A 26,376-nucleotide genomic window follows, 5' to 3' on the forward strand; every position below is an offset into this window, starting at 1 on the left:
TGCAGTCCTCACTGTACTTAACACATGCTATTTTCGATGGAGAAATGACAATTCTCATCTCTTCATAGGACTCAGGCCTAGCCTCTGAAGCCAGTAAAAGGAACAGGCATTTTGCTCACCCATCCATCACAAAGATTCTTCCTGCAGAGGTCATAAAGTAACCCAAATGCCTTCCAGCCCATGCCTGATATAATGAAACTATGGAAATGGATGCCTGGATATATCTGAATCTTAATTTTTGCTTATATCCACATTTCTTCTATATATAATATAAGGTGATTGAGCACTAGGGATATAGTTCAGTGGTATAGTGCATGCCTAGCATGTGTGAGGCACTGGATTTGATCCCCAGCATCAAAAAAATATCATAATAAATAAATCCAAAGTGATTGTATTAGATAGTTTCTAGTCTTTTCTAGTTCAAAATGTTATAACATTGCAACTTACTTTTAATAATTAAGGTCCATTTGCCAATGCACTAATTATTTTCAATGTTTATTCCAGTTATGATTCTCTACTTAAAAATCCTAAGTCATATTGTAGATCAAATTACCTAAAAGCTGTTCTTTGCACTATCATATCATGAACAGGCATCCTATGACCATCTATATTGGGTAAAGGACATTCTGAATGATTATTCAATTCATTAGGTGATATCTTTCCTCTCCAGTGAATCAACTAGTCATTTGACTGAACAATCTAAATAAATCAGTTGTACAAAAATGTTTTAGAAGAGCATTTCTCTCACTGCAGCAAGACCCACTGGCCTATATAAAAGTGAAAACGAACAAGATTCTCTGGGATATATTTAGGTTTCCCTTGCCTAACGCATTATTTGGCAATGCACACAGGCATTCTCTCAGTTTTGGTGCTAAACTAAGTCAGAGTAGGCAGAGTATTCAAGGGGTCATGATGACTTTTCCTGGGAGTTACCAGGCTTCATGGCCTATATCTTATTTTTGTTTTTTTTCTATTCTTAAAACTAATTTGAAATAAGTATGGATTAGTAAGACACTGCAAAGATAAACAGAAGGATCTAGTCATCCTTCACTGTTTTACCCAGTAATTATATCTTCTATAAGTACAGTGCAATATCAAAACTGAGAAATTGGCACTGGTATAGTGTTTGTAGTTCTATAGCATTTGATCACATATGTAGATTCATCACATCAAAGATATTCCTAGTGCTAGTACTCTATACTTATACCCTTCTTACTCCCCTCTACATAACACATTTTTAACTATTTAAGAACTGTGCTGCCTCAGGTGGGATTTTCCTCTTGTGACCCATGTATACCTAAAACCTTCAAGAACAGTCCTGTATCATTTTCCAGGCAAGGGATCACTGAAAACTTCTCGGAACTCTGTTTTAAGACTGGGCTAATATTTATCACTTTTCTTTACTGCCATAAGAAAAACTAACATATATCAAAACCTTTCTAGATGTTTTTAACATTCAAATACATTTTAGTTACCTTACTCAGTTCTTGTCTTGGTTAAAGCACGAATTAAAAAAAAAAAATCTCCTTAGTAAGCAAGTGTTTAAAATGGCTGTTCCAATGACCTAGTTACATGCTCAATAAGACAATGCAATCTGGATTCTGGGCTCTGAGGAATAACATTGGATCACTTTCTCTCTCCAATGTGGGAAAGAGCTATAGGTCGTAAGTGTTTAAAATCTAAACCTCATTACAATGGAAACCTTCCCTCTGTTTTGCCTCTTCCCATCTTTATCATTTTACTTCTCCTACCACACCATCCTTCCCTATTGCAGCTAATCTTCCTATAATAGGATTTCTTCTCCCTGTCTTTCCACAATAATGGTCCCCCAAAGACTTTGAAGTCAATTTTACCTGTGCAAGTTCGGTTATCTGTTACACAATCTGCAAGGATATGAATACATGATTCATTTCCCACAACAAAATCAGTACACAAGTATATGCAGAGCTCTGTAATCTATTTTTTTCACTCTACACATAACAATTTTCTATGCCATTAAACACTTAATTATTCTTAAGGGCTGAATAAGGAGAAGTCTGGCAAGAGCAGACTGAACTGATATGGGCCCATACTTTATGCTAAAACATCTAGGAATGCTGGATAAAATAGAATACCTGATTTAATACATAGCCTAAGATGGAAGAAAAATAAATTTCCAGGGACTGTAAGGGAAGAAAAAAATCATATCTAGAACTAGGGTTACTGTCTTGGGTTTATCATGGAATGTTCTGCTTCCAAGGAAATTTCTCAATTCTGGACAACCATTATGATTGACCATCCTTGTCCAAAGCAGTAAACTTTAGGTGCCTCAGAACACTTATGGGTTCTTAAAATGGATCTAGCACTCTTAATTCTTCTATTAGTTCCAATTATTTATGTGTTAATTATCTTGAATTTTCTATGTAAATAATACTGTATGCAAACAAAAGATGTTATCTCTTATAGTCTTTGGAGATCATTAATTTTTCTTATATAGCTTCTTTGGCCAGCTCCTCTAGTTTTCTGCTATATAGTAGCTGTGTTATCAGGCACTGCTGCCTTGCTCTTGACCTTAAAAGGAATGATTCTAATTTTCTCCATTATGTGTTCTTATTTTTATAGGATTAGTAGAATTACCAACTATTTTTAGTTTAGTAAGATTTCTTTAAATCATAAATGGTTACTGATACTTATCAATTGCTTTTACTTTTTTGGTACCTTCTCAGAAAATCTTGTAATTGTTTCCATATCAGTCCTGTCTATTAATGTAATTATATCCATATACTTTCCACAATTGAAATATTTTTGCCCTCCTGTAATTAAAGCCTACTTAATAAATTGTTGTAGTGTCAGATTATATCATATACACACACATATAACACACATGCAACTTGTAGGGTTTTTTAACAAACATACAGTTATGTCTGTAACTTAAACTGACCTTTAATACTATTTTCCTGCACTATCTGTACCTAGTCATGATATTTACATTATACTTACTTCATCATCATGGTGGGACTAGACGGAACTTTACAATTATCCAGACTATGCCAATCTGGCTGTCCAAGGGATGAAGTAGATCCTGTTTATGACTATTTGGTAATTCATGATTCAAAGTCTCAATGTCCATGGAGTTAGGGATAGTATCCATCACCTCTAGTTTTAAAACAGTCATCCTCATCAGATAAAGTTCAGGCTAAGCAACAGAGGTATTTCTCATTTACTATTGTCTTTTCATTTGGAACAGATCCAGCAGTGGTTTGAGGGTATGACTGAATGTTAATGTTTGCACATTAGTAACACTTTTATGATTTACCCATCTATTTCTGGCAGGACTTGATCATCCATGTCAGGCATGATCTGGCAGTGCATTAGGCACTGGTGTTGGAGACAGCACCCTGAACAACCTTGTTTCCTTCCCACTCTTCTAAGAAGAGCTTTGGCTTTGAATCTTTAATAATAACAATCATCAATTGCTCAAATTTTCATCTCTGCTCCAGTATTTACTCTGCATCACTCTTTGTTCAACTGCCACACTTAGCTCACATTCTTTGCCCACTTAATGGTAATCATTGTTAGCACAACCTCCAACCTAACTTCTTAATATGTTAAATGGTAGTTGTAGACATTTTTATTTCTTTTAAAGTACTGCTTCAGACTCTGCTTAGCTTTGTCAATGATAACAGCTGTTATCACTACAGTTTTGATCTTATATTTTTCCTTATGTAGTTATTATTTATTTCTATCCAAAGAATTTTTTCATTGTTATTTTTCATTCTGTTTACCCTGAATGCAGCTCTTATGATTTACAGCAGCATTAACAAATGCTTAGGAAATAACTTTAAAAGCAATAACTTGTTTATGAGAGTCTAGTAGTTTTATATATGACTTTTTTGTAATATTTCAGCTTGCCTTGAATGTGCCTGTTTATCATAACAGAAGAACTTCATAAATCATCTTTGTTTCTAATTTAATCATACAATAGGTATTTTGTGTGTTGGGTATCTACTAGGTTACAGACAATGTCCTAGACATTTGGTATTCTGATGGTTAATTTTATATGTCACCTTGACTGGGATATAGGGTACCCAGATATTTGGTCAAACATTATTCTGGGCATGTCTGTGAGAGTATTTTTGAGTGAGATTACCATTTATGTTGGCAGACTGAGTAAAACAGTTTGCCCTCCCCCAGGTGAGTGGGTATTTTAGTTAGGTTTTCATTGCTGTGAACAAAATAACTAACCAGAACAACTTAGAAGAGGAAGAGTTTACTTTGAGTTTAAACATTCAGAGGTTTAGTCCATGGTCAGCAGATTTCACTCCTCTGGGCCCAAGGTGAGATGGAGCATCATAGCAGATAGGCATGGTAGAGGAAAGCTGCTTACTTCATAGAAGCCAGCAAGCAGAGTGAGCAAGGTAGGCACAGGGTCAAAATACAAACCCCAAGGTGTTGGTGGGACTAATGACACATTAACTAACTCAGGCTGACTCCTTACTCCCTGCTGAGTGAGCAAGATCAAGGCCTCAAAGGCGGTTTCAAAAGTTAATGACCATAAATCAGACCAATGTCAGGGATTGGTTAACAATAGTTCCGCAAATGTGATCAGCTCGTGCTTGCCATATAGTCCTATGGGACATTCGCCTGTGTGAACCCCCCATGCCTTGCTGACCTTTAAGCTGATTGGTTCCCACCTAGCCTCCATCCTACATAAAAGCTGTGTGACTTCCTCAATAAACGAGTTCCTGCTGTGACTGGTCTCCCTGACACAGCTGATTGTCCTCTGCCCCCCGGAGGGCTGGGTGCGGGAGGTCAGTCAGCCCTACCTTTCCTGGTCTGGCCTTGTTGGGGAGTGCTCCCCTCACTTGTTGCTGGTCGAGAAGAGCAAGGGGGCTAAAGATCCCAACACCAAGGCACATCCCCAGTGACCTACTTCCTTGAGTCATGCACCACCTGCCTATAGTTACCAACCAATAATCCATGCAAATGGTTTGATTCACTGATTAGGTTATGGCTCTCATAATCATTTCACCTCCCATATTAACACAGGAGTTTTGGGGGGACACCTCATATCTAAACCATAAATGTGGGCATTGTCCAATCAGTTAAAGGCCTGATTAGAACAAAATCCCTCCCCTGAGAAAGAAAGAATTCCTTCTGCCTGAATAGCTTTGAACTGGAACACTGGCTCTTTCTGGGTCTTAAGCCAGCCTATCAGCCTGCAGATGGGAACTGCACCATATGCTCTCCCGGTACTCAGGTGTTTGGTCTTGTACTGAAACTAAACCATCAGCTTTCCTGGATCTCCATGAAGATCTTGTGGCACTTGTATGCCTCCATAATCGCATGACAGTAATCACATTTATAATCCTTGTAATAAATCTCTTTACACATACACCCACACAGAGAATATTCTTTCTCTGGAGAACTCTAATACAGGGTTATATTAATGAATGAAACACATGAAAATCCCTGCCCTGCAGAGTTTAAAATCTGTCAGGGGAAGTCAAATAATAAATGATAATCAAAATGAATAAACTATATAACAGTTCCACAAGTAATAAACACTATTTAAAAACAAATCAATGAAGGTGAGAATCAGTAGGGCAAGTGGCAGTTTTAAAGACTACTTCAGGACCTTCATGAATTCTTCCCTAAACAACTGAATTCTTACATTTCTTTTACTTTTTAACCATTAATTACAAACTTTGGTGATTAATTTCACTATATGGATTTACACATAACCTATCATAAAACATTTTCCTCCTTAGAAAAATAGTTCTTGAAGATAGTTTACCTTTAAATCAAAATACAGACCCATTTTGTTTCAGACATTTGATACTCCCACAGAATTTTCATGAATTTTCTTAGAGTAATCAGTGACCAATTTATCTTACTGGCCTCATGTAGTCTTATTCTTTTAGTTTTGTGTTATTAGTACATTTGCTCACAATTATATTCTAGTTTCCCAGGACAAAACCCTGATTCCTTTCTTATATTCCATATATGATTCTTTAACAAATCCTATCAGTCATTTTTCAGACTATATCAATAATAAACACATTTCACCACCTCTACTGCTATTACCCTGGTCTGAACCACCATCTAGTTTTCCAGCTGGTCTCCCTGCTTCTGGACAAGCTCCCTCAAGTCTTTTCTCATTAGTGTTCAGCATTCGTGTTAAAACAATACATTATGTCACTCCTCTTTTTAAAGTTTCCCAATGACTTCATAACTCAAAGTAGAAGCCAATCTGTCTCCCAACTTTCCACCATTATACCTCTGACCTTAGCTAATACTTCTATCCTCCTTGCTCACTCTGCTTTGGTCATATTGATCTCCTTGATATTCCTTTTCAATGTTCCTCTTGGAACATGCTAAAGCAAGCTCCACCCCAAGGCCTCTGCATTTGTATCTTCTCGTAGGAATGTTTTTCCCTCAGATATGTTCACAGCTTGCTTCCTTATTTCCTGAGGTCTTTACTCAGTCATCATACTCTCAGTGAGGGCTTCTCTGCTCACCTTATCTAAAACTTCAAACCTCCCTCACATGCCCTGGACCTTTTTCTTTATTTTTTTCTCCTTAGCATATGTTATCTAACATATTACATGTATTTACTGATTTATTTTGTTTCCTTTATGCCTATCTCATATGAATATGAATTCTGTAAGGGAAATTTCTTTTTAAATGTTTTGTTCATTTCTGTCACCCTAGTATTATAGTATCTGATAAGTATTGTTGACTAAATGAATAAATACATTATTTTTTTTTTATATTCAAGAGACACCATGAAAAAATCTGGACTTCTGAATGAAAAGGGTATCAGCAACAGGTCTCCTTCTGTATGATTCCTATTGATCATTTTGGCAACTTCTTCAGAAAGTGATAACTCTTCTACCTTGGTAAATCTTGCAGTGTAAATGTTGTGGATCTTATATCACCAAGCATTTCATATTGTGGGGCATTTCCCAGTAAGTGTGCATTTCCCAAATGGAATTTCTTTATGAACCTGTGTTTTTATAGGAATTCTTTTGCACTCATTTTATCTGTAAGTTCTGAATTTACCTGTACTTTCTGTAATAAGTGTTTTAAATTTATTTTTTGACAGGATCTCACTAAGTTGCCCACGCTAGCCTCAAACTTGCAATCCTCTTGCCTCAGTCTCCCAAGTAATGAATTATAGATATGAACAACACACCAGTGGAAATTTTCTCTTCTGGTTAGTGAAATCTAAGAGGTCTTCCCTCAGAAATGTAATCTAATCAGATCATAATTAAATCAGGACCTTGAGTGTCCTCCCCTTTTCCATTCCTGCCATTTTCCAAGCAACTACTAGAGTAGCTAGGTGCCCCTGTTAATGTGCTCCCAAAGAACTTGGTGGTACTCCTAACAGATACCTGTCATTACTTTTTTACCTAACTTTCTCTTCAGCTTGAAGGCAGTACCAAGTCTGTCTTGTGCATATCTCTATCTCCAGCATAGAGAAAGGGCTTGGAACGTAGCAGGGGTTCAATGACTGTTTGTTAAATGAATAAGTAACAAACCCAGGTAAACTTGAGTCCTATATATTTCAAAAATAGTAAATGAATTATTTAGAAAGTGATTTTTTAAAAAAGAGTGATCAATGGGTATATTTCACAACTATTTTCTGTGAAAAGCAAAAACAGTAAGATAACAATAGTATTTAGCACTGGGTAGTAGGATTATAGTTGATTTTTTTCTTTCACCTACATATCCTTATTTACCAAGTCCAATAATGGATCTGTATTATTTTAACAGTGGGAAAACAATGTTATAAATGATAAAATAATAAGAACAACCCTACTCCAAAATATTTTCCTTTTTTATTCCTTAAAATACAGAGTGCATCATATATAGTAAAGTATAATTACCAGGGTTTTCCCCTCACTTTGATGGAAGGAAATAATATGAAGTCTTTACCCTTACTTAGGATTAAAACAAGTTTATGTTGACAAAATAACCTAAGTTACAAAAATCAATATCAAGGACCTGAAATGCTACCAGTGCTTCACATATGTCTTTTCAAATTCCACAGAAACGATTTTTAAGAAAAAGAACTTGGATCTTGTTTGATGCACAAAAACAATTATCAATTTTATTTCATATTTAAAACTAAACATGGCCAAAGTTAAGAACAATTTTTTGAATACTCAATGAGGTTGGGGTGACTGGGAGAGTCACCTCTGCTCTGGAAGATTTGCATTCATATCAACGGGAAAACAATGCTATGGAACAAAAGTAAAGTAGTGTTAAACAACTTCAAATAACTAGTACACATACAACCCACTCCATTCTCAAAGAAAATGTCTAACAAAATTCTTACACCCTATATATTGAATGTTATCATTAATATATATTTTGAGTATAACATCTTATGTTACTGTGAGACATAGAGACAAAAGAGAGCATAGCAAATGCCATTACAGAGACTGTTTCTGAAAAATAAAGTTAATTTCCGTGCCTCATTTAATGGCATACAGAATATCAAGTTTTGTTAGTGAAGTTACAATGCCATGTAGGGGCACACTGTGTTAATGTACACACATGTATTGCAATAAATTTATACAAAGTAATATGCTAGTATTAATATAATATACAAGTATTATTATATGTTTATATATTGTCCTAAATAAATAGTCTATATCCACATATGCATATATCATACCTCATATAAAAATTTCTTTTGTTTATCATTTTTCTATTCATCTTATCCAAACTTTTAATTTTATAGATTTGTAATCTGGGGCCCAGGATCATTAAGGAACTTATCCCAGTTTACATAATAAATAATGGCAGAAATTAGACTAACGGATCTCCTTGTTAATCCACAGCTCCGTATTTTGTAACTTAAGCTAGGAACTAATATCCTAAATTTGAGTAGCAAGCTACAATTTTCAAAGTATTTTCTCATATTTATATTGTTTAAGTTACATAAAAATCTCAGTTGACATTATTAAAGAGTTGAAAAATTAAGTTAATTGCTCATGGAAATACCACTTATTAACAATGAACTCTTGACTCACAGTCCAGTACTTCAATCCTTCTTTTCTAACCACTCATTTTATTCTTACTTGACCATTCACATTTATCTGGGGAAAAGCAGACCCTGGCCAAGGTTGGGGAATCTCTAAGCCTATAAAGATGAAGCCCAGGTAATACACATATGATTCTGGGATTCCTCTCTCAACCTCTTCTAATACTGCATTTGACATGTTTTGGGACCAGATAACTGAGAATAATAGCTAAGTTCTAAGATATGATCCCAGGTCTATCAGAATCTTGTAGTCATACTCCTTCCACTGGATATGTGGTAATGTGGCCAACACTCTTTAGGAACTGTGACCATTATTGTTCAGCAAGGTTATATATGATGGGCCTTAGAGTCAGAGCAGGTAGATTCCATTTCTTTGCTCCTTCTGTAGGACTAGAATATGCACACCAAATAATACAGCACCCCAATAATTTGGCATTTCTCATATCTACTTTCTTACCATATAAATATCACTAGTGATAATGTCATTTCAGAAGCTGGCCATCTTGGGGCCAAATATTTGTGGAATAAAATGTCAAGCAAACAAAAATGATGGTAGAAATAGAAAATTAAGAATTAAGTGCTTCAACTTTACGTCATACTATGCACTGATTACCTTTGGTCTCCTGTTCTTTCTCATCATCTTCATCATCTTCCTCTGCTGATCCTAACATTTCAGCATCAGTCTTCAGTTTGATTCTTTGTTTCTTAAAGCCCTTAAACATTCTGTAGACCTTCCTTCGTAAAGGATTGGCCCATTTGCTGTAATATGAAAAGTTCAAACAAAAACATGTTTCTCAACAGTGGTAGAACAACAATATAGAGGGTTATAAGAAAAAGGATATTTGCCAGAATAATTCTTTATACTTTCCCACCTGATTTTTAACTCATTAGATTTAATAAATCTGATAGGAGTATTATACTTGGCGTGTTCATATTTATGTGGTAACCATCATTACTCTATATACAGTAATTCTGATCATTTGATCCTCCACAAAATGAATGCTATTCTGCTTCCCTCTACTGAAATCAATGTTACCCACCCTTAAATACCCAGCTTACCTATTTTCTTATCTAAGAAGCTTTCCCTTTCACCCCTAGTCTAGAGGAATTCTTCCTTCCTATGACCTTCAAAACTAAATAGTAATGGCTCCTACTGTATTAGCATTTGTTCTTTTCAAAGCACTTTCCCTTACTATTGCTGTCATTTGGTATTCAGAACCATATTCCCTTAACCATACTCCCTTGTGTTTGTGTGGCCAGTGAGAGAAGGTCACTTAACAGGCCACTATATGCCAAGACCTTGCCTAGATAACTTATATGTTTGATCTCATTTAATCTCACGGTAATCCTAGAAACTAGAGAGCAGTTTTCCTATTTTGCAAAGATTAAACTGGATCTTAGAGAGGTAAGATAACTCACCCAACATGACACATAGCTAGTAGATGAAGATACTAGGACTTAAACTTTAGATCCATCTACAGGCTCTTTACATAAGATCATACAGCAGTGTCAGCTGACAATGGTTAATAACAGATATGGTAGTTTTCCTATGTGCTAAGGCCACCATGTGCATGATCTCATTTAATCATCATGATCACTTGATGGCAGGTACTTCTATCATTTCCATTTTTCATATGGGAAAATTAAGGTACCAGTAAGTAAGGTAATTTTCCCAAGGTAGCCGAACTACTCAATCACGGAGCTAAGAATCAAATCTAGCTAAGCACGTGGTGCATGCCTCTAATCCCAGCAACTTGGGAGGAGGAGGCAGAATTGTAAGTTCAAGGTCATCCTCAGCAACTTAGCAAGGCCAGAAGTAACTTGGCGAGACGCTGTCTCTAAAATAATACAAAAAAAGGGCTGAGGATGTGGCTCAGTGGTTAAATGCCCCTGGGTTCAATCCAAGAAAGAAAGGGAGGAAGGGAGGAAGGGAGAAAGGGAGGAAGGGAGGAAGGGAAGAAGGGAAGAAGGGAAGAAGGGAAGAAGGGAAGAAGGGAAGAAGGGAAGAAGGGAAGAAGGGAAGAAGGGAAGAAGGGAAGAAGGGAGGAAGGGAAGAAGGGAGGAAGGGAGGAAGGAAGAAAGGGAGAAAGAGAGAGAGAGAGAGAGAGAGAGAGAGAGAGAGAGAAAGAAAGAAAGAAAGAAAGAAAGAAAGAAAGAAAGAAAGAAAGAAAGAAAGAAAGAAAGAAAGAAAGAAAGAAAGAAAGAAAGAAAGAAAAGAAAGAAGAATCAAATCTAGATCTGCCTAAATCTAAAGTATAATTTCTCCTCCACCCCATGCTAAACTGTCTCTTTCTCCTCTTGGAGCTTATTAATCTTTAGGCTAAAACCTTACCTTACAAATGTTTACAAAGTTTTCACGTTTTAAGGAACTAAACATAAAAGGAGAAAAAAACAGAAATGTTCATGGCAGAATGGCAGAGATAAACAGGGAAAAAAAAAGATTTGCCTATAATATTATGAAGCGGTAATATGAGATAAATAATAATCCTATCTTAAATTATACAGAAGAGAATACCCAGAACCTGACAGTACTATTAGCTATACACATCAACCAGGTTCTGATCATGTGAGGCCTGGATATAGATAAGCCTGTCTTTGAAATGACAACTTTGAAGGTATTACTCACTTTTCTCCCCTATAACTGCATTACTGGTTGTCACTGAGCTGCACTAGATAAGAAAGATATGAAGCAAAAAAAAAAAAAAAAAAAAAAAAAAAACAAAGAAAGAAAGAAAGATATGAAGCAAAGAAACACCTTTTTCTCAATTAATCATAAAATTGTCTCCAAACATAAATGAAATAGTAGGCAAAGGTCAAAAATATATTCATATGATTTACCTATGTATGGCCTCTAAGTTGCCATTTTCTTGACTATAGTCTCAAAAAATAATAACTACAACAATGTCACAGTTCTCAGTCCTCTAGGGCCACATGTATTTCAGAAAACAAAATTTTGGGATTTCAGAATACGAAATTTTGGGAATTTTAGAAAGGTAATATGGCATGATACACTAGATATTACATGTCACTCCCCTAGGGTCTGGGCAGTAACTCATAATCAATCACAGTAATATTTCTACAAAAAAAATATATATATATATTCACTCTTAAGCATTAAGTAATGACTAGAAAGAACTTCAGGTCAAATCAGATCAGGTTTTGCTGCTAAATGATTGGTAAAAAAATATTTAGTTTTGCAGATTTTTGAATTTCAGAATTTTGGATAAGAAATTAAGGATTTAGATAAGAAATGTTAGATAAGAAATTTAGTCTAATACACTGACTTTAATGTATCTTTCCATAATTAAAATGAGCAGATTTTCTTTATACATAGATTTTATTTTAAATTTTGCGTGTATATCTCACTTTGATTAACAAAGAAAAATACAACAAGAATCTTATTACTTCAAAACCCTCTGTTGCAGCTGGGCATGTCAGTGCATGCCTGTAATCCCAGTGACTCAAGAGGCTAAGGCAGGAGGATTACATTTCAAAGCCAGTCTTAGCAATTCAGTGTGACCCTCTCTCTAAATAAAAAAAATAAAAAGTGCTTGGAATGTGGCCCAGTGGTTGAGATCCACTAGGTTCAATCCCAAATAAAAAAAACAAAAACAAAAACAAACAAACAAACAAAAAAAGCTTTGTACTGACTTGTCTTGGTTTCAGAGGACTTGGATTTAGGTTCAGCCTTATCGCTAAGTGGCCATAAAACTAGCACCCATTTCTTTTTTTTTTTATTAAAAATCATAAATTTACAGAGGGCAATGTTGTTTGACTCACTCTGTTATTTTTTCCCCTTCCCCCCCGCCCCTCCCACCCCTCTTTTCCCTCTATACAGTCCTTCCTTCCTCCATTCGTACCACGCTCCTTATCTCTACCCCAAAACATAACCCTAACCCTAATGCTAACCCCTCCTACCCCCCATTATATGTCCTCATCTGCTTATCAGAGAGATCATTCATCCTTTAGTTTTTTGAGATTGGCTTATCTCACTTAGCATGATATTCTCCAATTTCATGCATTTGCCTGCAAATGCCATCATTTTATCATTCTTCATGGCAGAGTAATATTCCACTGTATATACATGCCACAGTTTCTTTATCCATTCATCAACTGAAGGGCATCTAGGTTGGTTCCACAATCTGGCTATGGTGAACTGAGCAGCAATGAACATTGATGTGGCTGTATCTTTGTAGTACGCTGCTTTTAAGTCGTTTGGGTATAGGCCAAGGAGTAGGATAGCATGGTCAAATGGTGGTTCCATTCCATGCTTTCTGAGGAATCTCCATACTGCTTTCCACAGTGGCTGCACTAATTTGCAACCCCACCAGCAATGTATAAGTGTACCTTTTTCCCACATCCTCACCAACACCTATTGTTGATTGTGTTCCTGATAATCGCCATTCTAACTGGAGTGAGATGGAATCTTAGGGTAGTTTTGATTTGCATTACTCTTATTACTAGAGATGTTGAATATTTTTTCATATATCTGTTGATTGCTTGTACATCGTCTTCTGTGAAGTGTCTGTTCATTTCCTTAGCCCATTTGTTGATTGGATTATTTATATTCTTGGTGTAGAGTTTTTTGAGTTCTTTATAGATTCTGGAGATTAGTGCTCTATCTGAAGTATGAGTGGCAAAGATATTCTCTTACTCTGTAGGCTCTCTCTTCACATTACTGATACTTCCCTTTGCTGAGAGAAAGCTTTTTAGTTTGAATCTATCCCAGTTGTTGATTTTTGCTTTTATTTCTTGGGCTATGGGAGTCCTGTTAAGGAAGTCTGATCCTAAGCCAACAAGTTGAAGGTTTGGACCTACTTATTCTTCTATAAGATGCAGGGTCTCTGGTCTGATTCCGAGGTCCTTGATCCATTTTGATTTGAGTTTCATGCATGGTGAGAGATAGGGTTTAATTTCATTCTGTTGCATATGGATTTCCAGTTTTCCCAGCACCATTTGTGGAAGAGGCTATCTTTTCTCCATTGCATATTTTTGGCACCATTGTCTAGTATGAGAAAATTGTATTTATTTGGGTTTGTGTCCATGTCCTCTATTCTGTACCACTGATCTACCTGTCTATTTTGGTACCAATACCATGCCATTTTTGTTACTATTGCTTTGTAATAGAATTGAAGATCTGGTATTGCGATACCCCCTGCTTCGCTCTTTCTACTGAGGATTGCTTTAGTTATTCTGGGTTTCATATTCTTCCAGATGAATTTCATAATTGCTTGCTCTATTTCTGTAAGGTACGTCATTGGGATTTTATTTGGAATTGCACTGAATCTGTATAGCACTTTAGGTAGTATGGCCATTTTGACAATATTAATTCTTCCTATCCAAGAACATGGGAGATCTTTCCATCTTCTAAGGTTTCCTTTAATTTCTTTCTTTAGTGTTCTGTAGTTCACATTGTAGAGGTCTTTCACCTCTTTTGTGAGATGGATTCCCAAGTATTTTATTTTTTTCGAGGCTATTGTGAATGGGGTAGTTTTCCTAATTTCTCTTTCTGAAGATTCACCAATTATGTATACAAATGCATTGGATTTATGAGCATTGATCTTGGAACCTGCTACTTTACTGAATTCACTTATGAGTTCTAAGAGTTTTCTGGTGGATTTCCAGGTTCCGTTAAATATATAGTCATGTCATCAGCGAACAGGGATAGTTTGAGTTCCTCTTTTCCAATTCGTATCCCTTTAATTTCTTTGGTTTGTCTAATTGCTCTGGCTGGAGTCTCAAGAATGATGTTGAATAGAAGTGGTGAAAGAGGGCATCCCTGCCTTGTTCCAGTTTTTAGGGGGAATGCTTTCAGTTTTTCACCATTTAGAATGATATTGGCCATGGGCTTAGTGTAGATGGCGTTTACAATGTTAAGGAATGTTCCCACTACCCCAATCTTCTCTAGTGTTTTGAGCATGAAGGGATGCTGTATTTTATCAAATACTTTTTCTGCATCTATTGAAATAATCATGTGATTCTTAAATTTTAGTCTGTTGATATGGTGAAGGACATTTATTGATTTCAGGATGTTGAACCAACCATGCATCCCTGGGATAAAACCCACTTGATCGTGGTGCACTATCTTTTTAATATATTTTGTATGCGATTTGCTAAAATTTTGTTGAGAATTATTGCATCGATGTTCATTAAAGATATTGGTCTGAAATTTTCTTTCCTTCATGTGTCTCTGTCTGGTTTAGGTATCAGGGTGATATTGGCTTCATAGAATGAGTTTGGGAGGGTTCCCTCCTCTTCTATTTTGTGGAATACTTTGAGAAGTATTGGAAGGATCTCTTCTTTAAAGGTTTTGTAGAACTCGGCTGAGAACCCATCTGGTCCCGGACTTTTCTTTGTTGGTAGGCTTTTGATGACCTCTTCTATTTCATTGCTTGAAATTGATTTATTTAAGTTGTGTATGTCCTCCTTGTTCAGTTTAGGTAATTCATATGTCTCTAGAAACTTCTTGTTGTCTTCGAGGTTTTCTCTTTTGTTGGAGTATAGATTTTCAAAATAGCTTCTAATTATGTTTTGTATTTCACTCGTGTCTGTTGTGATATTTCCTTGTTCATTCCGAATTTTAGTAATTTGAGTTTTCTCCCTCTTTCTCTTTGTTAGTGTGGCAAAGGGTTTATCAATTTTGTTTATTTTTTCAAAGAACCAACTATTGATTTTGTTAATTTTTCCGATTGTTTCTTTTGTTTCAATTTCATTGATTTCAGCTCTGATTTTAACTATTTCCTGTCTTCTACTACTTTTGGTGTTGGTCTGCTCTTCTTTTTCTAGGGCTTTGAGATGTAGTGTTAAGTCGTTTATTTGTTGATTTCTACTTCTTTTGTTGAATGCGCCCCATGAAATAAATCTTCCTCTAAGTACTGTTTTCATACTGTCCCAGAGATTTTGATATGATGTGTCCTTGTTCTCGTTTACTTCTAAGAATTTTTTTATTTCCCTCCTGATGTCTTTTGTTATCCATTCATCATATAATAGTGTATTATTTAATCTCCAGGTATTGGAGAAGTTTGTTTTTTATTCTGTCATTTATTTCTAATTTCAATCCATTATGATCTGATAGAGTACAAGGTAGTATCTCTATCTTCTTGTATTTGCTAACAGTAGCTTTGTGGCATAAGACATGGTCTATTTTAGAGAAGGATCCATGTGCTGCTGAGAAGAAGGTGTATTCGTTCTTTGTTGGATGGTATATTCTATATAAGTTGGTTAAGTCTAAATTGCTGATTGTGTTATTGAGATCTATGGTTTCTTTATTCAATTTTTGTTTGGATGATCTATCCAGCAGTGAGAGAGGTGTGTTAAAATCGCGTAGTATTATTGTGTTGTGGTCTATTTGATTTCTGGACTTAAGAAGGATTTGTTTGACGAACATGGATGAGCCAATGTTCGGGGCGTTTATGATTGTTATGTCTTGCTGATTTATGTTTCCCTTAAGCAGTATGTAATGTCCTTCTTTATCCCTTCTGACTAGTTTTGGCTTGAAGTCCACATTATCTGAAATGAGGATGGATACTCCAGCTTTTTTGCTGTGACCCTGTGCATGGTATGTTTTTTCCCATCCTTTCACCTTTAGTCTATGGGTATCTCTTTCTATGAGATGAGTCTCTTTCAGGCAGCATATTGTTGGATTTTTCTTTTTAATCCATTCTGCCAGTCTATGTCTTTTGATTGATGAGTTCAGGCCATAAACATTCAGGGTTTTTATTGTGATATGATTTGTATTCCCAGTCATTTGACTCATTTTTGTTTTTTTGACATGATTTGGTTTCTCCTTTATTTGGCTATTCCTTTAGGCTAGTTCCTCCCGTTGATGATTTGCATCGTTGTTTTTCATCTCTTCCTCATGGAATATTTTGCTGAGAAAGTTCTGTAATGCCGGCTTTCTTTTTGTAAATTCCTTTACCTTTTGTTTATCATGGAAGGATCTTATTTTGTCATCAAATCTGAAAGTAAGTTTTGCTGGGTATAAAATTCTTGGTTGGCATCCATTTTCTTTCAGGGCTTGGTAAATGTTGTTCCAGGCCCTTCTAGCTTTTAGGGTCTGGATTGAAAAAACTGCTGATATTCTTATTGGTTTCCCCCTGAATGTAATCTGATTCTTTTCTCTTGTGGCCTTTAAAATTCTCTCTTTATTTTGTATGGTAGGTATTTTCATAATAATGTGCCTTGGTGTGGGTCTGTTGTAATTTTGTATATTTGGAGTCCTATAAGCCTCTTGTACTTGGTTTTCCATTTCATTCTTCAGATTTGGGAAATTTTCTGATATTATTTCATTGAATAGATTGTTCATTCCTTTCGTTTATTTCTGTAAGCCTTCCTCAATCCCAATAATTCTTAAATTTGGCCTTTTCATGATATCCCATAGTTCTTGTAGATTCTGTTCATGATTTCTTACCATCTTTTCTGTTTGGTCCACTTTGTTTTCAAGATTAAATATTTTGTCTTCAATATCTGAGGTTCTGTCTTCCAGGTGTTCTATCTTATTGGTTGTGCTTTCTATGGAGTTTTTAACTTGGTTTATTATTTCCTTCATTTTGAGGATTTCTGTTTGGTTTTTTTTCAATATCTCTAACTCTTTATTGAAATGTTCTTTTGCTTCCCTTATTTGCTCTTTTAACTGTTGATTGGTGCGATCATTTAATGCCTGCATTTGCTCTTTCATCTCCTCATTTGCTTCCCTGATTGTTTTAATTATGTACATTCTGAACTCCCTTTCTGACATTTCTTCTGCTGTGCTGTCATTGGGTTTTATTGATATAGTATCTAGGTTTGTTTGGGACATTTTCTTCCCTTGTTTTCTCATATTGGTCAGATGTCAGTGGGACTCTGTGATATTGCAGATTTCCTCTATTGCCTTATAGTGTCCTTGTAGATTTCCAGTGTGTCACCTCCCAGCCTTCAGTAGCCTGAAATCTTGGAGTAACTTGATAATGCAGTGCTTCCGAAGAAAGCTGTCCCTAGCCTGCTACTGGTTCCAGGGCTTGGAGCTGGCTCTGTGTGGAAAGGCTCTCACTGGGGGGCCTGCTCCGAGAAGCTGGCCGTGTGGGAGGAGCCCACCACTGGAGTGCACAGGGCTGCCTGGAGAAGACTCCAGCTGCCCTGCCCTACTCTAATAAGCTGCCTGAATCCGGGCCTGCCGCCCGGCCGAGCTTCACCGGGTGGGGTAGACTCACCCCGTGGTTCTATTTTAGTCTGAGTCTCTCAGTGCCTCCCCTTCTTGAATCCTGGGTTCTGGAGCAACTAGAGATGCAGTCACCCTGTAGTCCGCCATCTTGGATCACCCCGTGGAAAAAGCCTGTGGCCAGAGGGGGGCAGGGCCTCCTGGAGAGGTTTCTGGCTGCCCTGCCCTGGTCCCAGAGGCTGCTTGCGGGTCGGAGGTCTCCGCTGGCTTGGGGACTTGTCGCTTGCTCTGTGTAGAAAGGCTCTCACTGGGCGGTCTGCTCCGAGAAGCTAGCCTAGAAAGGCACTTCCCACCAGAGGGAATCAGGCCACTTGGGGAAGTCCCTGGCTGCCCTGTCCTGGTCTCTGAAGCAACCTGTGGGCAGGCCGGAGCTCGCCGCACGCTGGCTCAGGGACTTGGAGCTGGTTGTGTGACTAGCACCCATTCCTGAGATCCTAAAATCTAATGAGAATGCCAAAGGGAGAAAGTTGTGGTGAAAAGATCTGTCCTGTGTCCTACAGGTGATTTTCTCATTCTCATATAAAATGTCATATAGGATGTTCACCATACTCACACATGAATAGTATGTTAACTTACTGCACACTCATTCACTATTGTTTGCTTGTGAAATATAAACACTATCTTAAATATTAGATGTATAAAAGTAAATAATACACAGGAGTTGTCCTCAAAGTATAAAATTTAGAATGGAAGGCAGATATATGGGCTGATAGTTATATCACATTGAGATAAGTGCAACTAGAGGTAAGTAGAGAATGGCAGGAGACAAACAGAAAAATACCTAAACCAGCGTGGGTGGTTTGGGATAAGCTTCATAAAAAAGGTGACATCTAAGCTAGTGTCTGAACCCCGAGTGGTGTAAGCCAAATAAGGAAGAACGGAGGTAGGGAGATGCATAAGGGTTTTTTAATCAGTGGGTTCATTGTGTGAAACACTCAACGTGGCAATGTGACAGGTTGTCTGTGAACCTCAGGTAGCAGGGCATGATGGAGAATACTAATAGTGAGCCTACTGGGAATTTCTAATGATACAGATCTACAAAGCTGTAGAACTCATTTTCCCCTCTAGGACTTCCCAGGAACCTAGATCTAACAGCAGAGAAGTGGTATGGATTCAGTTTCAGTGAAATGGGCAGGGACACCAGAAAGAAGGGTTTGAAGTACCAGTCAACAGGATCCAGGCTGGATACAAGAGAGCAGATGATGCTAGATGTCAGATAAGGGAAAAACTGTTAAAGAGACTGGAGTTCCTAGTGAGTTAAAGAACAGGTGCAGCAAGAAGACAAAGTATCTATTGTCAAAAAGTAGGGTTTTGAAGTTTAAGATTTCAGAGGTTCAATTTTTGGTGAATGGCAATGTTCAATATAAGGGCATGAAAATGGGCTGCTGCTGATGAGCTCAGAATACATTTATCAGCATTGAATACATTAGGGGAATCTGAGGCTACAGGCTTAGATGACTTAGAATATGGACAGTGGGCCACATAAGAATATGATCAGACGGAAAAGAACACAATGCCTAGAAACTGTCTTGATCGAAGTAGGAGCTCCATAAGCATTCATAGAATGAATGGATGAATGAAAGGTTTAATGAGAGAAAGTCTAATGCAGTTCCAAGCAGGCTGCCTATCAGACTCATTTGGGAGCATTAAAATACACAAATTTCAGGAGAACACCTCACACTGACTAAATCAGAATGTCTAGGACACAGCCTAGGACTCTGTTTTATTAAATAGTCCCAAGATTACTTTCATAGAAGCTACATATATACTAGATTTTGAGAAATACCAGTCTAGTGGGTTGATTTGGATTTTTGTTTATTTACTTTTTGCATAGGGGCGTCTCACTAAGTTGCCAAGACAGGCATCAATTCCTGGGCTCAAGCAATCCTCTTGCCTCAGGCTCCCAAGTAGTTGGGACCACAAACACACACCACTGTGCCTGGCTACTGGGTTGATAATTTTCCATGATTCCTAAAATCTAATTTATTAATCCTTTAAGATGACTAAAAGCATAGTACCAATTTTATGGACAGTAAACAATTTAATTTGTCATTTGCAAATTCACAAAGATAAGCAGAAAATCCATAGGAATGACTAATTATATTAGTCCAATCAATATTTATTGATTTGCCTACTACATGGTCTAGAAGCCAGGAGTTCTCAATGTTTAATGTAAACTAGAAGCACTTGTTAAAACCCATAGTGCTGGGTCCCACCCCCAAATTTCTTATTCAGTAGATCTGAAGTGGGTTCTAAGAACATAAATTTTTTAAAAACTCCCAGGGGATGCTGATGATACTGATTCAGAGACTCTAATTTCAGAACCACAGCTCTAGACTCAAGAGTATGAGGCCTGGCCCTCAAGGAAGTCATGTTAGCCAGAGAAAGAAAACAACTCACAGGAAGCAAAGAATAATTGTGTATTAAATTATGTGGATTAGAACACAAATGCAAAAAGAGGTTCCAAGGAGACAGAAAACCTGGAGCAGCTGAAAAACACTTCATAGAGGAGTTGCAGCAGCTGCAATTTTAAGAACAGAAATAATTCAAGGAAGTGAAGAGGATAAAGAAGAATAATCCTAAGAAATAGGAGCAACATGGGCAACAGAATAGAGGCAAATATAAACTCTGGTTTATTCCAAGAAAAATAAAGATTTTCCACATCCATGGTGGTATCTTTAATATTCTTGGAATAAAACAGGTTTTGTTCATGCATAGAATGTTAGAATATATATTATTCATGTAAAGAATGTCAGAATATATATTATTGGCATGATACAATTAGTCTAATACAGATGGCTTTGAAAGTCACAGCTCTTTGAGTAAACATGAAGCAACAAGATGTTGCTATGTCTTAATCTATATTTTTTATAGTAGAAAAAGCAAAGAACTTACTCTTAAGTTGTGTTGGGACTGCTTGCTGTATCAGTAGGTAATCCATCAAAAACATTTAACAACACTGGACTATCTAATTGTTTTGTGGTGTTGGGGATGGAACTCAGAGCTTTCTGCAGGTTAATCACACATTCTACCACTGAGTTACCTCCCCAGTCTCTCATTATGCAAACTTGGACAACAGGCCAAACCTCCCTGCACCTCTCAGTTTGGAAGGTCAAATAAGACAATGTATATGAAAACCCTACACAATCTGGTAAAGGCCAAACATATGCTAATTGTTTTTATCTGTACTTCTCCTGTGCATTGTGACTTACTAACTTGTATACCAGAATATATCCCTTATTAGACAATATCTCCTTTGAAATCACAGACCATGATCTAATTCATCACTTTGTCCTCCACAGTACCTAAAATGAGGCCTGGAATGCAGACATTCTTGAATGTGAATGCATTGGAAGTTACTGAATGATATCATGAAATAAAATAGTACTATTTTAGAAATATGAGTCTCAGAGGACATTACAGGATGGACTGGTAGGAGAATAGATTGGGAGTCCAAGTATGTGTCGAAACTGGCTTGGCAAGCAGCCTTACTCATTCCCCTTTTACCTAAGGGCAAAGCCATATTCTAGTTTATGGACAGGAAACATCTCCAGGACCTGCCTCCTAGCCATTCAACTCCCAAAGCCATCCTAGATACTGTCTCCCTTGTAAGTTACCCTTTGGATTGGACATATTATGATACCCTCCTCAGTTATCAACTGTAGATTACCGCAGCACTGTAGATGCTAGCCTTGGTTCCCCTTTGTTCCTCTCCTGAAACCACTTGCCCAGGACAGAGAGAGTATACAAGGCCTGGACTGGAATAAGATGTGACAGTAAAATAGGAGAAGAGGCAAATACCAGACCCACTCAAAAGGAAAACAAAACAAAACAAAACAAAATGACAGGAAGGTTAGGCAAACATAATATATATTGAGGACAAAGGAAAATAGTAACAGATGACTCCAAGGTTCTAGCCTAGGAAACTAAAGAAATCACTGAGGTATCGAGAGGAAATGATCTGGGAGAAAAGGAAGATGAGTTCACTTTTGCACATGTTGCATTTAAGGTGCTGAAAAGATATCTAATTCCCAGAAACAGCTGAAAATAGGTAAAGGTGAGGACTTCAGGATTCAGATTTAAGGGACATTCACCCAGAGAATCTCAGCGTATGGAAAGGACCTTGGAAATTATGTAACTCAATTCTCCAGTTTTATTAGAAAATCAATAACCAAAGAGTTGAAGCTCATCCATGAAACGGGGCAAAAGCAGAATTAGAACACAGAACATTTAAAGTATTCTTTCTACTACATACTTCTAACATTCTCCGATAAATGAGAGAAAAGATTTGGGAAACAACCACAGTTGGGAGGGGAAGAAAAGCACATTGAAATGAATCAGAATAGTAAGGGGATAATGAATTCCGAGGAAGGATAGTTCTAGAAGGGAGCAGCACTGTGTGACCAAAAGGTCGAACTGGATAGGAATTCAGCAAAAAGGCCACTGCATTCTTCAATAAGTTTTTAGTTACTTGGCAAGACACTGTTCTTTTTAACAGTACCTTCTATTTCAGAATTCTCTAAAATGCTGCCCTCGGAGTCCTTCCATAGGAATACCTCAGTCATATAACCCACATATAATGAAGTTCTCTTTTTATTTTAGTACCTACATTATCTTGAACAGAGTCCAAGAAGAACTGACTTTATACATATTTTAATTCTATGGTGACTCACATTAGAAGAGAGTTTCAGTTCATTCACGTTCTCATTTGACATAATTTTATCAAAGTTCTTAGAGCATAGTCATTCTTATAAAATTTATAGATTTTATTTCCTTTCTCTAAATTCATATATGTACAATCCTAGGAAGATCAAAGTTTCCAGCTGTTGGCTAATTACTGCATAAGCTTTTCAAAACAGCATTACTAATTATGTTGTACAGTATAATAAAATATACAAACATAGGCTTTGAAAAATGTAAATGTCTTTTTTTTTTAATTAAGTGAGTGGTGATTTTAGGCAATTTTGACACATTTATTCCCAATTCTTTAACTCCCATTCTAAGAAAATAAGTGGCAGTAAGACTATGTGCATAATGAAGACCACATTATAATATAGAGAATCGTGCAACAGGATGTGTCTAAACGTAAAAATTTTCAATAAAACAATCTGGAAAGTAGCAACATTGAAAGCATAATGGATAATGCGTTTTTTACATCACCTGTATATCAGATGAGCAACAATCTTTTAAAAATGGCTTTTTATTAGTTGGTAAAATACAATTTTCAATTTTCAGACTTAGTTCTGAACTTTCATAATTTGAAGTTACAAATGCAATCTCATAGGAAGAACCTGAAAATGCATTTCACCTGAATTTAATAAAGAATTTTCTCACCTTACCCAATGAAAACAATTCAGTTACCCTCCTCCTCTCTGCCCCTAGGACTACCCCCTGCTTCATTTTGTCCCCATCAATTTGATCTTTCCCTCTTTCTCCTCTAAATAAGTCTTAAGCATATCAGTGACACTTAAACCTAATGATGCTTCTTATCCTTATTAATAAGGATAAAAATAGATCTTCCATAACCTTGAGAATGCAATGAACTTAAAATACATCTTACATGCAAGTTTAATAAGGCTACCTGTAGCAAATTCTTGGTTTTACACTTATGCCCTCCCTCCTTGTTGCTCATGTGCAACCATTTCAAGCTAGTTTGAGTTTGCTGTATACCCGGTTCATATCACATCTAAGGTTCCAGTCTAGTAAAAGTAAATTAGAGATTCAGTTATAGATTATTCCAGAGAAAATGTTTAGCCACCTCTTCTTAGAAATGACAAACAGTGCAGGGAACAGTGGTGGATGCCTGTAATCCCAGAGACTAGAGAGGCCAAGGTAGGAGAATCACAAGTTTAAAGCCAGCCTCAGCAACTTTAGGACCCTGTCTCAAAAGGGGGAGGGAGACTGGGGACACAGCTCAGTGGTAAATCACCTTTGTTTGATTCTGAGTATCAAAAAATAAGGGAAAAGGAAATGACAAGCAGTTAAGGAAACTCTAGAGATCATCTCCATCTGTAGCTCATGAATTCTGTGGAAAAAGTCCATGTCCTCCCTTTAAAAACTCATCATGTACAACCACAAGAATGGGATCCTAATTAGAATAAGTTCTACTCTGTGTGTGTATAATATGTTAAAGTACACTCTGCTGTCATACATATCTAAAAAGAGCAAATTAAAAAAAAAACTCAAATGGCATCTCTACCACAGAACCTGCCTTGCCCTCTCCCACTCACCCTGCTCCCCACTGCTTCAAACCTTTTATAAGTTTTTTCTAACACTCATACTATTCCTAATTCTATTCTGTATTATGTTATTACTTAAATATGTCATGTTTGAGATTTGTTTTAAGGTGGTTTTAAGTTCCTTAAAAGTAAGGCCTATGAGATGTTCCTGTATCCTCCACTTACCTAGCACAAGTAAATACTGAATGGATATAGTCAACTGAGCGAACAAAGCACCAAAAGAATGAAGTACATTTGACTCCAGGGAGTGATTATCCTCTTCACCTGAACTGCTTTCGCTTTTTCCACCTGCTTATATTCTAACTGTTCACCTTCCCAACTTTGCAAGTTTTTAGTTCCTTAGGTGATCTGTAAATAAAAGTCACTGTCCAATTGCTGAAGCAGGGGGATGTCAAAACCTCCTATGTTTTGGCTTGCAACTGAAGGCCAAGAGAAGAGAACTACTATAGCTTTTTCCTCAAGGAATGCTCAAGTATTTACTGTATTAAGACAGGACTCAGAAGAAAGAACATAAAGATAATTTGCAATGCAGAAAGAACAAAAGATTCTTAGAGGGGAGATCAGCATCATGTTACTGCAGATCTAGATTTGGTTATTAGCTCCGGTGATTTAGACAAACAACTGTATTTGACTTCTTTTCCTTTTTAAATTGCTATATATTGATTTTACCATTGCATCTATTTCCCTTTTATAGAATCCTCTATTTTTTTCTCTAATAGTTTGTTTATCTCCTTATTTTTTTAAATGGAAAACAGAAAGTGAGTTAACCAGAGCTTTCTAAGGTGATAGCTTATCCTCCAAATGGGGGGTTTAGTAGTCTTTGGCATCTATTTAGCTCCTTGCCTGGCATCAGGAATGGGATCCTCATTCTCATTCGCCTTTGCTTCTAAAGTCAGCTTACTAGGAAAAATTGACAGTGCCCCATTCACCCTTAACCATTGTTCCTGGAAACTCAGCTAAACACTAAGCTAAAAGTGCCCACTGGCTCTGGGGCCAGTTTAGGATGACAGATGGAGCATATTGATCTCACACAAAAGAGTAAAATGTATAAAACGTAAAGCAAAACACATGGTGTTCAATCCATTTACTTACTCACACTGTTCATGTTTTTCAACTAGTTTATATTACACAGAAAAAGTAAAATATATTCATATCAGAGGATAATCCTTTGGATTTCATTTTAAAGAAAAAAATTCAGCAGAACCGAATATCTCATAAAATTCACTGGCAAAAGTCTAAGAGAAGAGCTGCAATGAAATATTACACCAAGCTTATTTTCTCCAACACACTGTAAACTGTATGGCATAATCCTATCCACCAAATTCTAGCAAATATTTCACTTTCATCAGGGGCGATTTTTATATGAAACCAAGTTTTAAAGGGAAGCAGGGGTAAAAAACTCCACTCTTGCTATCAATTATCTTGGAAAAGAAAAAAAAACAATGAGAAAAGTCAAGGAATAGATTACTGACTCAGAGTATGAAGTTAAGCAAAATATGAGCAAAGAATTGATTGTCACATGTAAGCTGGAGTATTTGAAATACTGTGACCCAACAGTGGATTCAAAATGGTCTGTTAAGGTAATGTAACCAAAACTTGAAGATCTTTATGGAATCTAAGGTAACAGATGTACAGTATAAATCTTGCAGTGAAATCTTCACCAAATTTTTTGGTAACTCAAATACTATTTTCCCATTAACTCGAACAGAAACATCAAAGATGCTTAATCTTCAGTAGGTACCTTTCCTGAGAATTTAAGGAGGTACTTACTCTCAGGGTTGTGACAATACTGACCTGTACACTTGCACATACCTGAGAATGAGTTTTTCCTACTAATGTCTATGTTCTACAGAATTCTTAACCTAGCCCTGGCTCTGCTCTGCAACTCTAAACCCACTCTGTCCCAG

At 36.7% G+C, this 26,376-nt stretch overlaps 1 protein-coding gene across 1 annotated transcript in view; it reads right to left on the minus strand.

The window, feature by feature from the left end:
• Positions 1-3,350: 3,350 nt before the first annotated feature.
• The window catches only part of FMR1NB (FMR1 neighbor), a gene marked incomplete at both ends in the record, with an annotated part of 50,610 nt that continues 27,584 nt past the window's right edge, over positions 3,351-26,376 (minus strand). The window contains 2 exons of the mRNA XM_079123659.1: positions 3,351-3,430; positions 9,648-9,793. Coding sequence (XP_078979785.1) covers positions 3,351-3,430; positions 9,648-9,793 — 226 coding nt within the window. The remainder of the gene's footprint in view (positions 3,431-9,647; positions 9,794-26,376) is intronic.

The sequence above is a fragment of the Sciurus vulgaris genome, assembly GCF_902686455.1.
Source record: "Sciurus vulgaris genome assembly, chromosome: X".
NCBI lineage: Eukaryota > Metazoa > Chordata > Mammalia > Rodentia > Sciuridae > Sciurus > Sciurus vulgaris.